At 28.2% G+C, this 17,121-nt stretch overlaps 4 protein-coding genes across 4 annotated transcripts; 2 read left to right on the top strand and 2 right to left on the bottom strand.

The window, feature by feature from the left end:
• Positions 1 to 550: 550 nt before the first annotated feature.
• Positions 551 to 9,733, bottom strand: LOC128965248 (putative uncharacterized protein DDB_G0282133). The gene is made up of 10 exons (XM_054311901.1): positions 9,563 to 9,733; positions 9,357 to 9,484; positions 7,158 to 9,297; positions 6,987 to 7,075; positions 6,831 to 6,908; positions 6,506 to 6,730; positions 4,568 to 6,447; positions 3,064 to 3,264; positions 1,971 to 2,442; positions 551 to 565 (listed from the first exon to the last, which is right to left on the bottom strand). Exons 1-10 carry the CDS (start codon positions 9,714 to 9,716, stop codon positions 551 to 553), a joined length of 5,382 nt encoding a protein of 1,793 aa, XP_054167876.1. The 5' UTR covers positions 9,717 to 9,733.
• Positions 9,734 to 11,557: 1,824 nt separating this feature from the next.
• LOC128965237 (protein sel-1 homolog 1-like) lies at positions 11,558 to 13,366 on the top strand. The gene has a single exon (XM_054311891.1). It carries the CDS (start codon positions 11,558 to 11,560, stop codon positions 13,364 to 13,366), a length of 1,809 nt encoding a protein of 602 aa, XP_054167866.1.
• A 369-nt stretch (positions 13,367 to 13,735) lies between these two features.
• LOC128958559 (Golgi SNAP receptor complex member 2-like) lies at positions 13,736 to 14,635 on the bottom strand. The gene has a single exon (XM_054304474.1). The coding sequence runs from the start codon at positions 14,505 to 14,507 to the stop codon at positions 13,842 to 13,844; it is 666 nt and encodes a 221-aa protein (XP_054160449.1). The 5' UTR covers positions 14,508 to 14,635; the 3' UTR covers positions 13,736 to 13,841.
• An 877-nt stretch (positions 14,636 to 15,512) lies between these two features.
• On the top strand, positions 15,513 to 16,611 carry LOC128958273 (testis-specific serine/threonine-protein kinase 4-like). The gene has a single exon (XM_054304127.1). The coding sequence runs from the start codon at positions 15,631 to 15,633 to the stop codon at positions 16,507 to 16,509; it is 879 nt and encodes a 292-aa protein (XP_054160102.1). The 5' UTR covers positions 15,513 to 15,630; the 3' UTR covers positions 16,510 to 16,611.
• Positions 16,612 to 17,121: the final 510 nt, after the last annotated feature.

Below are 17,121 nucleotides of genomic sequence, written 5' to 3'. Positions count from 1 at the left end.
TTTATATTTTTAAAATTTGCTATTTAAAAAATTATTTATATTTAATTAATTTTTTTTTGACCAAATAAATAGTAATATACTGTATATTTTGTTATATTATATTATTATAGTTATTATTCTTGTAATATTTATTAAGAAAAAAACTATTTGTTTATTATAAATTATTTGTTAATTTTAGTTAATTCATAAATATTATTATTAAACTTATTATTAATGTAAATGAAAAATTACATTTAACTGTAATTTAGTCTATTTTGAATTTGGGATCGGGTTTCAAATCACTTGTATTTTAGTTTCTATTATTGTTTATTAATATTACCTTCAATTTTAGCATAACTTGATTTAGTAGACATACTTAGACTTTAAATAATATATTATAGTTTTCCAAAACAATAGCTATTAATATACTCAATATATAAAGAGTTCATACAAATTACAATACGACTGAATTTAAATAATAATTTTCAATAATATTTTGTGAAAATATTTTTATCTTTTTCAAAAATATCTGATTACAAATTATAATGAGTTTAATGAAATACCTCTATATCTACTGTATATCTATCTATAAGATGATATTAACACAAATAGTTATATTTATTTTTGAAAAACAATTATTTCTGGCCACAAAACCAGTACATTTATGTTTACATATTATTAAACCACACATTTGGTGTATAATAAACTCAATGAATCAATCTATGAATAGATGGGTATAATATTTTTGGCACAAATGCGGGCCAACTCAGACTCGGATAATGTTATATACAAATGACATTTTATATACATAACCATATAATACATATGTATTTATAAATTATTGTTATTAATTGTTGGGTACAGTTGCGGGGATTTTCCTTTATATTACATGTCATCGCATTCATGACTTTCCTTTAATATACATGTTTGTCTGTTTCGGCCGAATGGCAAACCACACCTACCGTTTTCCCCCGCATTTAGGATTACAACTGTATTTTTAAAAATAGACTCAAAATTTTTTGTTATATAAAATAAGATATTTAGATCCTATGTTGTTGAGTGTCAAATGTGTACTATATGCCAGTAATTCATAAAACATTATGTTTTATATACATATATGTATATAAGTTTGGTTTATATCGAAATTATTATATGTTAAGAATATTCTGTTAGTATTAAAAGATCATTGAATGAGATATTTTTTTGGATAAACATTTGTATACATTTTGTGCCAAAATTCTCATCAATTAATTAATTCATTGTGATTTGTTGAGTTTATTATAAATATTTAATGATAATTTTAATTGAAAAAAATAATTAAGAGACCTATTGTAATTGTATATTAAATATATATATATTGTATTGTTACATATTGTAATTATTATTATTATTAAAATAAATTATACTTTTAAAAAATTAAAACAAAATATTTTATTTTATTTATTTTTGCTGTTATCTATTATTTTGATTTTTTAACTGCAAATATGAGTACATTTAAGTACAATCTATGAATTTCATTTGAAGTACATTTACTATAATTGGTATACATATATATAGTCATCACTTAAGAATTTGACTAAAATCTTATAATTTAATGAATCGTCAAATTCTAAGAAGAGAGAGATAAGTAAAGAAGCGATTCTGTGATATAAACTATTATTAAAAAGAGATTTGAAAACAATTTTTTGTTTTTATTGTTGAAATTGTTTTGTCATTTGATATTTAAGTTTTTATTATTAAATCTTTTTTTTGATAACTCTATTATTTATAGTTATATTCACATTCTTTGAAGTCTTTTTCTTTTTGTTGTTGTTTTTTGAACTTAAATTTGTTTTACTATTATTTTTATATCGTCTAACATTTATTTTATTGTTGTCTTTATTGTTTGATATTATCTTAACATACGATTTCTTAATGTTTTTATTATTATTATTAGTTTTGTTTTGTATTTGTTTTCTATCAGTACTGTAACTACTATTACTATTAAAAACTTTTTGGGGTATTTTTGATGACTTATGTAACGATTTAGTCGACGATTTGGTCTCACTTGTGATGATATCTTTAACATATTTCGGTACTTTCACTTCATGTCTGATATAACCATCATTTGTTTTAATCATTTGCTGATCCGGTTTATATAACATTTTCAGATTCTTAACCAAATTTTTGTCATATTTAATGGCATTCTTATGTTTTTTGGACTTTATTTTTGATGGAAATTTGTTGACACTATTGGCATCTGTTTTGGTGACATTGATCTGAGATTCAATCGTTTTTATTATGTTATGTTTATTAGTATTGACATAAATATAATCATCATTTGGTGGCGATATTTGTAATCGTTTCCAAACGTCATAACCATTTCTGGCCACAAATTTTAATAATTGTTTATTTTTTGCCAAATCTGTCGACACTTCAGTTGTGGTCACTTCTTCATCTTCTATCGGTTCCGTCATATTCTCCCTTAAATAAAATGTTTTTATTAGAAAATATTTTTTAAATAACTTTTTTTTGCTATTTTTCTATATAAATGTGTTTATTAAGCATAAAACTGATTTAAAAAAAACAAAAATACATATAAAAAAAGTCATAACAATTTGAATACTGTATTATTGGAAATACGATGAATCACAATAACAATGTTTTTGAAATATCAAATTATAGTTAATTAAACTTTACTTAAAACTATTATTAGCCATAAATTGTTATAAATATCATTGATATATATGCCAAAAAAATTAATAGTGAGTTTATACACTAATTAATTTTTTTAAAAGAATTATTATTTTTAAAATTTACTTATGAATAATAATTTGTTTAATATTTTAGGCTAAAAATAACTTAATTTTAATTAATTTTACTGAAAAATATAAATGCTATTTTCAACATTAAAAAATTGCTTACAAAATTTCATTGAAAAATATATTATAATAAATAACAATTTTATTTACTGTAAACAATAATCAAATATTTTTTTTCATGGCTCGTAATTTACAAACTATTTTTTTGTCAAATATTTCACAACTTATTTTTATAAAATAACATAAAATTATTTATTTGTTTCAAAAAAAAAAAATAACTTACAAATTAAAATGATGATTTTGCAAATTGATATCACCTTTTCCGAGAAATACCATATATTTGTTTTCTGGTTCACCATAACTGTCCGATTTTGAGTAGTCTTTCATAAGTTTTGCCGTCAATAGTAACTGTGTTAATGGTATGATTGGATTTTTTGTAATTACATTATTAGTTAACAATTTGGTTAACGGATTTATCATATAACTGTTTATAAAATTATTAAATGATAAAACACTTAATATAAAAATTATTACTTTGGTGTCAATCAAATCCATATCACATGAAGTTTGTGTAAAATATAAAAATTTCTAAACTATTTTATAAAAGACTATATGATATACAGTATTACATTATTATTATTACTCAAAATTAATTTGAAGCTAACAATAAAATATAAGCAATAAACACAATAAAAACAATAAATTAAAAAAAATTGTCAAAAAAATACATTTTCAAAGTCACATCAATTTTATCGTTTTACAATATTATTAACAAATCTATAACATAATCTCAAAACATGTTGTGTCCTAATAATCAATATCTAAAAAAACTACTAGAATTATATGACAATTGACAACAAAATATATATATAATAATAGTTAAAGATAATGATTTTTTTCAGATAACAAAACTTCAATTATTTAAACGATTTACTTAATTACCCAAAAAAACGACAAATACATGTATATATTAATATATAAATAATTTTTATTATTCACAAATAGTTTTTGAAAGTTATTTAACCCATTGATTCTATGATCGATAAAATGATAGATTAACGGTAATGATTGTCACAAAAAATAACTATTATGTTAACATATTATTTATAATATGTTATATACAATATATATTTAAAATATTACAATATATATATATATACTTGATAGCGTAGTAGTCATACATAATTACATAATATGAAACTATAGTAATAAATAAATATTAAAAATAATCTCTTAAATGGATTCGTCAATGATTTTATTGAATGCATGGATGACTTTAATCGATAAGTTTGATGTCAAACACACAATGCCTAACAAATAGAGCACTGAATGTCAAGTTTATCGTCACTATTATCGGCTAAACCACACGTAAAACACTTTAATAAAAATATTATGAAAAAACAATGTCATTATATAATATATATTATAGTTCATTGATTTAATAATATCATTGCTTCAAATATCATCAATTGTTTCAAATTTTTTCTTTTAAATTTATATATAAATTTTATATATAAATAGTATATTCACATAAATATTGTTTTTATAATCATTTTAAAAATAAAAATATTGTGTCAAATTAATTTTAAAAATTGAATTTATTTAATCAAAATTTATTAATTTTTTATAAATGCCTATAGATAATAATTTGTTTGTTATTAAATAGTTTACAGATAAAATTTTTTTAAAAATAAATATACACAGATATATTCAATATTAATTAATTAATTAAGATATTATATCAACAAAATAAATGATTTTTATTTAATTAAAATCAAACAATAGACGTGTGAAGAGATGTATTGGCTGTCATTCTCTTTGAGGCTTCAGATTCATTATTATTGTAATTATTATTATTATTATTATTATTATTATTACTAATATTATTGTACTCATTATAGTGTAAGTTCGTTATATTGCCGTTTGATTGTTGTTGTTGTTGTTGTTGTACCCAATGTGATGGTACGGGATTTGACAATACATTTGTTGATTGCACTGATTGTTGTTGAACTAAGTTAACATTGGTGTCCATTGTTGTTGGATTGTTGATATTTGCTGTATTTGTCTGATAGTAATTTCCCGTTGAATTTTGTTGTTGATTAGTATTAAGATTCGGATCAGTCATATTTGGATCCATTGCTAGATTTGATTGATAATATGATTCATTCATTGAGTTATGTATCGGACTTGACATTTGGTTCAAAGTTTGGTTAGCAGACATTGGACTCGAGTAGTGATTGTTTGCCTGTGAATATGATAGGGAACTGTACTGTGAATGAGGCGATGCGTTTGACCGACGAGATGAGGGCGAATAGTTGCTGTCACGAGTGGTATTTGGATCCCACGACTGCTGTACGGAAGGCACGTAAGTCATTGACTGAGACGTAGAATTATATGACGGATACGATATGTTTGCATTACTGGTCATAGGTATGCCGTTTTGTGTAGTATTATAATTGTTGGGTACTGTTTGGTATTGAGACACTGGGGGTGGAACAGGTGGTATCATTTGATTGTGACTCCAATAATTCATTGAATCTAAAGAATCTTCTCCATAAGTTAGAGGCACCGGTGGTAACATTGGATTAAATAGATGGGGAGGCGGTGGTGGAGGTGGCGGCGGCATCACTGAACCAAACTCGTGTAATGAAGACACAGAACTGGCCGAATCATCCAAAAATGAAGAATCATTACCAAAACCATCCACCGGTGACTTAACAGACATCGTCAGAGTTTGCCTGAGAACAGCTGCCTCAGCCTTAGACTCATCAAGTGATCGCTGAGCAGTGCGGGCGAGGATCCAGTTTTCGTGGACTTGTTTTTCTAATTGAGTAATTTGTGTCCTATATTTACGTTCAGTATCTTCGATCTCTTTTTTCATTGACTGTAACTGATTCCTCAGCGAAACATTTTCATCTTCAAAAACAGTCAATTGAGAACTCATTGTATTAACATCTTCTTCTTTTTGTTGTCTTTTGATGTGTTGAACACCGATTTCTTTACCCATTTCTAACTCCTTTTCCTTATAGTATTTCGTAAGTACTTCCAGTTCAGTCTGGGCTTTAAGTCTGTCTTGAAATGCAATTTCTTTTTCAGTCAAAAGTGTTTCATTTTGCTCTTCAATTGACACCAATTTCTCGGCCAACTGTTCATACTTTTGTGACACTTCGTCGAACCTATTCTTAAGATCATTTCTATCGTTTGTTAAATTTTTTACTTTAAGATCCATTTCAACGATATCATAGATATCTGTCAATGAATTATAGTTAACTTCGCCGTCTAAATGGTCGTCGATTCCATTTTCTCCGTGACTCTCATTAAAACTATGTCTTTGTTTATTAAGATTTGCCAAAATCTCTTTCAACGATTCGATTTCGAGCTCTTTGTTGGATCTCTCTTCTTGAAGTGTTTCCAATTCTTTAGTTAACTTCATTAAGTCATCCAAAAGTGAATCATTTTGTTCAATATAAGCGTCGACTTTGTTTTTAAGACTAGAATATTGTTGTTGTAATTCATTATAACTCGAGTCGAGTTCATGTTTCGATATCTTAAGCTCTTCATTATCACTGAGAGCCACTTCTAAGTCTTTTTCTGTCTCTTTGTGTACATTCTTAAGGCTTTCTAATTCTTCGGTCATTTTCTCGATTTTTTCTTTAAACTCAATATTCTATATATAAATAATATAAATAAAAATACAAATCAATTGAATAATTAGAAAACAATACATCTTTTTGTTGTTGTTTGGCATTGTCCTCATATTTAGTCACCAATTCTGTTTGTTTAGCAATTTGCTGTTCAAGATCTTCCACAGTTGAGCTCAGACTAGTGTTGTCTTTCTGTGAGCTGACTAACTCGTTAAGCAATCGGTTGGCCTCCACTTCCGATTCTGCATTCTTCTCTACTTCTGTTTCCAACTCTTTTATCTTTTGCTGCAATAGTTGGCATTCACTCTTAAAATATTAATAAAAAAATTAATTAATTAACTAATTAAGCAAATTATTTATTGAAAATAATGGTTTTGTTGATTAAAAAAAGTGATTTAAAACTAACCTTATATTTTTCGTATTCATTCTCCAATGGTATCACTTTGTATTCAGCAATTTGTAGTTTTTCCTCAACAATACGGGCCTAAAATTGGACACAAAATTAATTATTACCGTAAGTTAAATAATTAATCATCAATTAAAATAGTTGATCAATACATACATTTTCACGCTCTCTGTCAATTTCTGTCTGCAATTTCTCTTTTTCGGCTTCAAAATAGTAGACTTTTCGCTGAGATTTTGTACATATCTCTACAGTTAATAAATTTTTTTAAAAATAATAGTTTTAAACATATTATTTAAACAATTTATTATAACTAATAATTTTATTTACCTCTTAATTCGGACTCTTTTCGCGAAGAAGTGAAAACAGAGATAAATATTCTCATTAAACACCAATTAAATGCAATAATAAATGTAATGATCGCTGCGTTAACCGAAATGCCTAAATCATAGAGAAATAGTTCAATTTCGTCGGGAATGAGTCCACTAATAATTTCAGACATCATGTTTGTAGACATTGGCAAAGCATCGGTTGGTTTAATAATATCGTCAGCTTTTAAAACAATAGTGTCTTCAGTGTTGCCAACAATTGTGTTATTAATACTATTGTTGTTTTCGTCAATTACTTTAATGTTATCGTCAACGTTAATGTCGTTTACAATGGGGTTATACACGTCATCAACTTTACCAGTACTTTCATCAACGTTAACATTGATATTATCCCTTAAAGTATCTGTATTATCACTTTTTGATGAATCTATTATATTATTTTTGTTATTACTTTCTTTATTATTATTTTTGTCTTTGATTTCATCAGTATTAACAGTTTGTTCACTACTATTCACAGAACTATCATCACTGACTTCAATCAATGGTTGTGAAGGAGATTGTGATAAAATTGATGACTTTAAAACTTCATTTTCATCAACAGCTGGTGCAACAGTTTCAGAAACAATCGATGGCTTATCCACTGAATTTTCATTTACATCACTAGCAATATTAAAAGATGATGTATTCGCGGAATCTTTAGTTACATTATTAGTGTTATTAATAGTTAAAGTCTCCAATGGATTTACATTTACATCACTAGCATTATTAACAAATGAAGTATTTACGGAATTTGTATTTTCATTATTAGTGATGTTAAAAGTTGATGTGTCCAATGCATTTATATTTACATCACTAGAAATATTATTATAATCATAAGATGAGGTATCCAATGGATCTAAATTTAGTTGACTCGTGTTATCAGCTAATGGGATATCCACTGATTGACTGTCGACAACAGTAACTTTGTCACTAACTGTTTGATTATTAACATTATCGATGGTATTGTTAAGCACTTGTTCATTATCATCATCGATGGTATTGTTAAGCACTTGTTCATTATCATCATCGATGGTATTGTTAAGCACTTGTTCATTATCATCAGTTTTTTCGTTAGTTTTATTATTATTATCACCATTTGAAGAAACTGGTATGTTATTTTGATCTTCAATTTGAGTATAATTTAAATTGTTAATATTACTTGTCTCATCATCAGACTGTTCATCAATGGTAACAACATTACCACTACTTGTATTGATTGCATTCACTATTTCTGATTTAATTTCTGGTTCAGATGAGATCGTATCTCCATTTATATCACTAGTGCTATTGACTGGGCTATCAATTGTTTGATTGTTATCATTAATATTATCTATTGTTGTATTTATAGCATCATTAGTTGTTGTAGTGTTAGTCATGGACTCAACACTATCTGTTTGAACGAAACTATTTTCATTATTATCAGTTGAAGGTTCCGATGTTTCATTTGGTTCATCTTTTTTACTATCATTTGTATCATTAATATCGTTTGTCTGTTGATTATCGACAATAATGTTATCATTTTTATCATTTGTTTCCTTCAATGGTTCTGAAGGAGTGGCTACCACTGGTGGCTTTATATCATCATTTAGTCCAGTAGTCACAACTGTTGACGAGTTGTCCACAGACTGATTGTCAATAATTATAGACATTGGTGTTCCAGTTGGATGAACTTCAGGTACATTAGTATCCGTTTTAATGGTAATAGTTTTGGTGGCCGTTGCCATATCTGACTCGACAGAAGTGGTCGGCTCAATATTAACGCCTTGCATGCCATCCATTTTAAAGGTGGTGCCATCGATTACTGTCGATTCCTCATTAGGAGGTGTTGTATGTGATTCGTATAGAGTATTGCTGATCGACGACTCAAGTTTTGTCGGGTCTTTCGGGACGGCGGCCAATACACTATCACTTTGATTATCATTACTACTATCACTATTACTATTCACATCAGACAACTTTTGGTCAACACTTGTATTATCGATAACATTATCTTTACTGTCGTTTAGATTCAAATTAACAATGACCTCAATCTTCGGGTCTTTAATCAAGTCTTTCTCCACTTTAATCATAAAACTCGGAACAAATCCTCGTTTGCTATCAATCTATAGATAAAAGATAAACATATTATTACAATAATAATAATAATTTAGTTGTCGTATACTTCGACATCCAAATGTTTTTTGTCTACAGTTATGCCGTAAATTGTGACCAATTGGTTGGGACCAAATGATAGCATATTCTTAGAGCCTTTTGGATACTTCAAGGTTGTCCTTCCCATTGATATGGGCTCTGAAATGGTAAACAAAAAAATAGATGTTTTCATCAAAAAAATAACAAATTATAAGACCATCACTCATACGGTAATACCTTTGCAGTCCTGGTCGGCACACAGTTTGATTTTGGACACAATTTGTCCATCACTTGTGGTCACCGTATTTGCAATCAATGCCAGAAATAGTAGTAAACATTTGACACAACAATTATAATCACATTTTTGGGATAATTTCCGTAAATATCTCATCGTTTTAATTAATCATATGGTTTGTATATATATATGATATAGTTTTTAATAATTTATAAATATTTAATATTATAAATTAATTTAGATTTAATTAAAACAACAAAATAAATTGAAAAATATAATAATTTTGTAAACAAATTGAGCAAAAAAATAATAATAATAAAACAGATTTTGTATAATTAAACTATTAATTAACAACAATATAAATATAAATAATTAATTCATTGAATATTAAATACTGAATGTGTGGATAAAAAACAATCAAATAATTAAATTACAAACGAAATTAAACATATAATTAATTAATTATTTATTTCAATAATAAACTATTAAATTGATTGTTATGTTTTGGTACTGTAGTCCACGTCAGCACTCAATGCACTGAAAAATAAAACGATAGCATTAAATGACAGCAAAAATTTAGCGGCAATTTTGGTCACACACTGTATATATGTGTTCACTCTATTCAATAACACTTCAATTATAACATTAATGTTTGTCAAAAAAAAGTGTTAATCTATTATATATTCAATTATAGTTTATAAAATATATTACAATAGTTAACATTTATAACACTTTCAATAGTAATAATAATAATAATAATTGAATGTCACTATACATTGCAAATTTCAATTTTTATATAAAAATAATGTACATTAATAATAGCAATATATTGGCAACAAACTTTGGTCTAAATGGGCACAAATTATATAACATTAATACAGTATCTAAACAGTACTTATATTGCATATGACTTCCCAAGTGTTGGCAAAACTATACTATCTGTGGCTTCTGTATGACACAACTGGTCGTTATAAAGTAAACCCAAGTTATTCTGAGTTCACATTTAAATTTATTTTATTTATTTAATAAAATAATTTAAATATATAATTGTCAGCAACTAATAAATGTATTATTAATAATTACCAAATAGATTGTCGTGGATCAAATTGTATCAATCAATAATTATTTAATAATAACACATATATAATGTAAAATATTAAAAACACAATAAATTAAATGATTGATAGTATTTATATGTAAAGTTAAGTTTATTAAATAGTCATTAAATAGTTATTTATAGTTAAAAGTTAATAAAATAGCATATATTATGTACTACTCTTACATATTCAGTATTACTTGAATGTTGATTTTACCACTAATGTAATGTTTAAACTTTTAATAGTAATTTAATAAAGTAATTAATTATAATTTTTAATGTTTTTAAAATATATAAATTTAAATATATAATGTATATAAATACCATTTGAAAATACTAAATAATTTTTTATATAATATTATGTTGACAACAGTTTTGGGATCTACTGTAGAGTTCATTGATATACTCTGTAGTTTTAAACATTGTTTGAATATCTTAATTAAAATTTAATATTGTTTAAGATATTATCTATAATCATATCGCAGTCTATTTCTTGTGAGCTTAAAATTTATTAAATATTTAATCAACTGATACTAGAAATTAAAAGATAAAATTTATTTAACATTCAAGTTGTTCATTAAGTTATATTTTTCATATTTGATAAAAACTTTTTAAAATTCCCATTTTATTATATTAATACAATACAATAGCATAATATACAGTACATCTCATTTTAATTTAGGAAAATGTGTGAAATTGCAATAAACTTCATTAAAAATTAATCACGCGATATTATTTAGTTAATTATGTCTAATATTAAAACATAATTTCAAATAAACAATATTATAAGTTAGAAAATAAGGTTAACATCAATTTCATCCAAACTATGGTATCGGCAATTGTTATAACTATCATAACTATCATAATCTATAGCACACATTGTGGTAATGGTTGCACACAAATGTGTCAATCGATGAATAGACGACAAGACAATCATCAGATATCCAGTAAAACATTTCCTAACGACAGAGTCTATAGAAAGTCCAATGATTTATATGAAAAGGCGTTGAAATTGTTGAAAAAGTCAGACAAAAGTAACAACAAAAATGCATACAATTTCCTTAAGAAATCGGCAGAATTGAAGCACCCGTTGGCCAGTGAAATGTTGGCCAAAGAGCATCTGTTTGCCAACAATTTGCCATTTGATCCGAAAGTTGCGCTCATGTATCTGCAGAATATTGCCATCAATCAAAGCTCTAGTGCTCATCTATATCAGGGATTCATATACTCATCAGGTTTAGGTGTAAAAGCAGATCCCAAGAAAGCTTTAATACACTATAAATTGGCTGCTAATCTGAACCATCCGTTGGCCAAAATGGCAATTGCTTTCAGATTTATGTATGGTTTTGGTGTTGTCATTAACTGTACGACAGCTCTTGATCTGTATCACAGTGTGGCCACTGATGTTGTCGACGAATCTCAAATTTCTGGTGGAAGTCTTCTACAAGAAAGACATTTATGGGATGAAAGTGAAATATCAGCAAAAATCTTGAATAAAGATATCGTTGAAGTTTATCGACATTTAGCAAAAAAAGGAGATATCAGTGCTATAGTTAGTTTGGGTTTATTGTATTATTACGGAGAATATGGAGTTCCTAGAGATGTTGACCGAGCGGTTCAGTATTTTCAAAGAGCGGCCAAATCGGGAAATGCAAATGCGTTGGCATTTTTGGGTAAAATTCACTTAAAGGGCAGTCATTCTGTGCGACAGAATTTGACGAAAGCATTGCATTTGTTTCAAATGTCGGCACAATTCGGGAATCCCATCGCACAGACAGAACTGGGACTTATGTATAAATACGGATTGGGTGTTGACATTAATTTTGAGGATTCAATCGGATATTTTTCACTGTCTTCACGTCAGGGATGGGTTGAAGGAATGCTTAACTTAGGGCTTATGTATATTAATGGTTTGGGTGTTTTGCGCGACTATCGAATAGCAGTTCGTTACTTAACTCTTACATTAAAATCAAAGCATTTGCTGTCAAACTATAATATCGGACAGTTATATGCCGGGGGTCACGGAGTGGCCAAATCCTGTCCAACCGCCGTCTCTTACTTTAAATCTGTTGCCGAAAGGGGTGTCATTTCTCAATTGTTAACACAAGCAAACCATGACTTTGATAATCATAAGTTTCTTCAGGCTCTCATTGCATACGCTTTCCTATCCGAGTTGGGCTACGAGTGCGCTCAGAGTAACAGTGCTTTTATTATTGAAAACTATGACATCGACCAATTGAATATAAAAGATGGCCACAAACGCTACAGTTTGGCTCTTAAATATTGGGCACAATCTGCAGCTCAAGGATTATCGTACGCCCGGATCAAAGTGGGTGACTATCATTACTATGGTTTGTCGAGTGGTATCAACTATCAGATGTCTGCTTACTATTATCGTAAGGCATCGGAGTCTCAGTATTCATCGCAAGCTCTCTTCAATTTGGGTTATATGTTTGAAAAGGGTTTGGGTGTCAATCAGGACTATTCGGTGGCACTTATTTACTATGAAATGTCCGCCCGAATCAATACCGACGCTAGAATTGCGGTATTTTTTGCAAAACAAAAGGTCAAATTTTTGCAAACCATAGACAAGATTATGGTTGCACTCGATGTCAGCAAATATTTCGGTAAAAAATGGGACGTTTGGCTAATATTCATATTATTCATTGTATTAGCTTTTGTTGCGTATATTAAATGGAAATTCAATTAAATATTTTTCAAATGTAATTTCAATATTTTTATGTATGAATTCATAAATAACATTATTATCAATTTAATGAATTTGATGTTTGTATCAAATAATTTTATAATTTACCGAAATTTATTCAAATAGTTTATATTTCTAAATAATAATACATATTATAAATCTGTGAAATATATACAATATATTAACATAAGTTATGTAACATAACAATACTACTGATTTTATGTCAGTACAATATATTTATATACTGTATCATACAACACTTGAGTATAAATTTATTTATAAATAATTTTTTAAAAATAAATAAATAATAATAATTACATTTTATAATAAATATGTAGCAAACAGTATGTATATTAACGGTAATAAAAAAATAATGTCAATTGAATGGAAACAACACGAGTATATAAAAAATTGAAATTTGTTTAATTAAAAATATAACAATTTATTTAATAATAATTAAAAAGTCTTGACTTAAAACTCATGTCAAGTATTTCCAGATGAGTAACATTAGTATTGTGAAGACAATCATTCCGCCAAAGAGTATGTATTTGTCTCCCTTTCCTCTCTTTTCAATCAAACGCATAACAGTGTTGGACAGACCTAATGTATTGCCGATATCAATGAGTCGTTTCTGTGCTCCCTTTAAGACTCCTCTCTGATCCCGAAGACCCGATAATATGGACGAACCCGAACTAATCATATCGTCCAGATTCGAGTGGAAACTATTGAGTCGGCTATTTTCGTCCTGAAAGTAGTTATCCATTGCAATGTTGGTCTCGGTATTAGTGGTGAACCGTCTGGTCAGCAATTCTTCTCGTTCTCTTTCTTCCCGTTCCCGTTGGACACGTCGGTGATGAAGATTGCGTAACGAAGACAGCAAATGTCTCGAGTCGTACCGCAACTGATCCAAACGCATCTTCTGTTGTGGTCTATCATTGGGTCCGCATTTATTGACATAGATATCCATTTTGTCGCAATTGGTCTCAATTTGTTTCAGTTTAGACTCGATGTCCGACTCGACGGTTAGCGCATTATTTTGGTCACCGATTTGTATCGTCGACTCGAGTCGCGGAAACAGTACTTCTTGGATGTCATTAATTAATATATTGGATGAGTTGAACAGCGAATCAAGTGATTGACTCATTTTGTTGTCAATTGTCGGCCAATCGGGTGTCCACTCAAGTGGTCAACAAAATGTTATATCGATGTCAACAATAAACTCAATAATAATAATAATAATAATGTCATATGTGTTGACAACACGTGGAAATTGCAATTATTTTGTGGATAAAAATACATTAAATTATTATTGAAATGTCAATAAAATTGTCACATATAGTGAACTCATATTATAACCATAGAATAAAATTGGAAAAAACATAATACTTAGAATATATACTTTATTATATAGTAAAACTTATATTGAATTTCTACACAATTAGTATATCTAAAAAAGGCATTTAAAATCGTAAGCGATTTATGTTATTATTAAATAAAATGTGATGTAATGTCACAAAACATTGCAATAATTGAATGTAAAGTTTTCAGTGATTTTTAATACAATTTGTTATCACTTTTGTTGATCCACTCCGTTGTGTCCATCGATGGATATCTTTAAACGGGTCGCGTATTTGCAGCAATTTAGCGAATGTCTACTCGAGATGGACGGCCAATCACTGGCTAATCATCGATTGGTCTCAGTTTACGGTCATCTGATGCGTGAGATATCACTGAAACATCAGATCCATTCAATGGGTTGCCATCAATACAAACAACGTCGCTGTCGGAAGTGTTTCTCTATTGTCGACCACAAGAATTGTAGAATTAAACGCAAGTTTATGATCACTCGGTGTCCAAATTGTGGACAGAAGAAGAAGTATCGCATTGCGAGACCAGTGAAGACACACTACGAGAAGTGTCTGCAAGAGTTGACATTAAAATGAAATGATTTGTTGAACTGTTTTTCAATACATATATCATATTATTAATCAATAAATTGTTTATAACTATCATTGACTGTATATCACGCGTCAACTTATCATTAAATTATTGCAATCATTATAATAATAAATCTTTTCTAAAATCATTTACCACTTCTTTACTTCAGTTACTTTAAATCACGTGAATCTAATTATTGTGATTTGAATTTTTGAAATAAATTTATTTTAACTTTAATTAAAATATAAAACGTTATCTGAAAATCAAACCTAAAAATCGGCGGCTGATCTGACAGACATTGAACCCATACATACAAACTAATTGATCAAATGGGTGGCGAAGACAAGAAAGATGAGACCATTAATTTGGATCCCAAAACTGAAGCCGTCTTCAAGAAGAAAGGTTATGAGTTGCAGAAGAAGTTGGCTGAGGGAGCCTTCGGGCAGGTTTACAAAGCAAAGAATACAAAGACTGGCGATAAAGTGGCCGTAAAAGTGATGAATTTGGACAAAGTAGGAGAAAAATTCAAAGAGAAATTTCTGCCGCGAGAGATGGCCGCTCTGATTGGTGTTAAACACGAAAACACGTGTGAATTATATGATATCATTAAAGCTAATCATCGGTTATACATATTTATGGAGTTCTGCGGCGGCGGTGATATCAGCGGTTACGTCCAAAAGAACGGAGCGCTCAGTGAGGAAAAGACCTGCTTCTGGTTCACCCAAACGGCTCAGGCATTGTCTTTCATGCACCAAAATCTTCATATGGCGCACCGGGACATCAAAATCGATAACATTCTTCTCACTGAAAATCAAATGGCAAAACTGACTGATTTTGGATTCGCTAAGATTTGTTGGGACGAAAAAAAGGATAAAATGGAACTCTCAAAGACCTACTGCGGTACCGAACCCTACGAATGTCCACAAATTGTGGCCAGAGTTCCATACAATGCGTTTGCCGCCGACGTCTGGGCAATGGGTGTCGTCCTCTTCTGTATGCTTCAGAACAAATTCCCTTTCCATTGGAACGACAAGAAAAAGTTTATCAAAGAACAAAAGGACAAGAAGTATATCGAGGAACGATTGGGAACCAAATTGAGTCAAGACTGTCGAGATTTACATATCCAGTGCTGGACTGAAGATGAAGGCAAACGCATCACTAGTCAAGACTTATTGAACCATCCGTGGATTACACGCAAAGGCAAATAGTCATACAATTTATATATTGGACTCACATTTGCTGTTGACTTATGACAACAAATCTTGTAAAATATCTTCTAATTCATAGCCATTTGTTTGAAATTTTGAAAAATTGAATTTATTATTAAATTATATTTTATTTATTTTGAAATATGTGTTAATTTTTATATTTTATGATTTATTACCATTAGATTAACATAAACTTTATTAAAGTAATAATTTATTTTTTAAAAAAAAAATTCTGTCAAATGAAATATATTCAGGAGTTTGTTGGGCTTATGTTAAGCTTTTATTATTATAATTAACTTATATCTTAAATACTGTAAAGTAATATAACTTAAACTGTTTTAAAAATTGATATATAAATTAATTTTATGTATTTAATTATTTACTCATAGAATAAGTATTTTAAAATTTTTATAGCATTAATGATTTTTGTCATTATGCCAACATTTTAATAGATTTTATTATGAAATATAACTGTTTATTTGATTTTTATTTAAAATTAAATAAATTATATATTTTAAATAAATGAATTATTATATATAGATTACTTAATTCAAAAAAATCAATTGAATAATAAATATTTTTACATAAAAAGAATAGAATTTTAAGTTATAA

The sequence above is a fragment of the Oppia nitens genome, unplaced genomic scaffold, assembly GCF_028296485.1.
Source record: "Oppia nitens isolate AA-2021 unplaced genomic scaffold, nextdenovo-longstitch-racon4-pilon3 scaffold10_pilon_pilon_pilon, whole genome shotgun sequence".
Taxonomy (NCBI): domain Eukaryota; kingdom Metazoa; phylum Arthropoda; class Arachnida; order Sarcoptiformes; family Oppiidae; genus Oppia; species Oppia nitens.
Note: the sequence above shows the minus strand (reverse complement) of the source record. Positions and strands in the feature narration are given on the sequence as shown.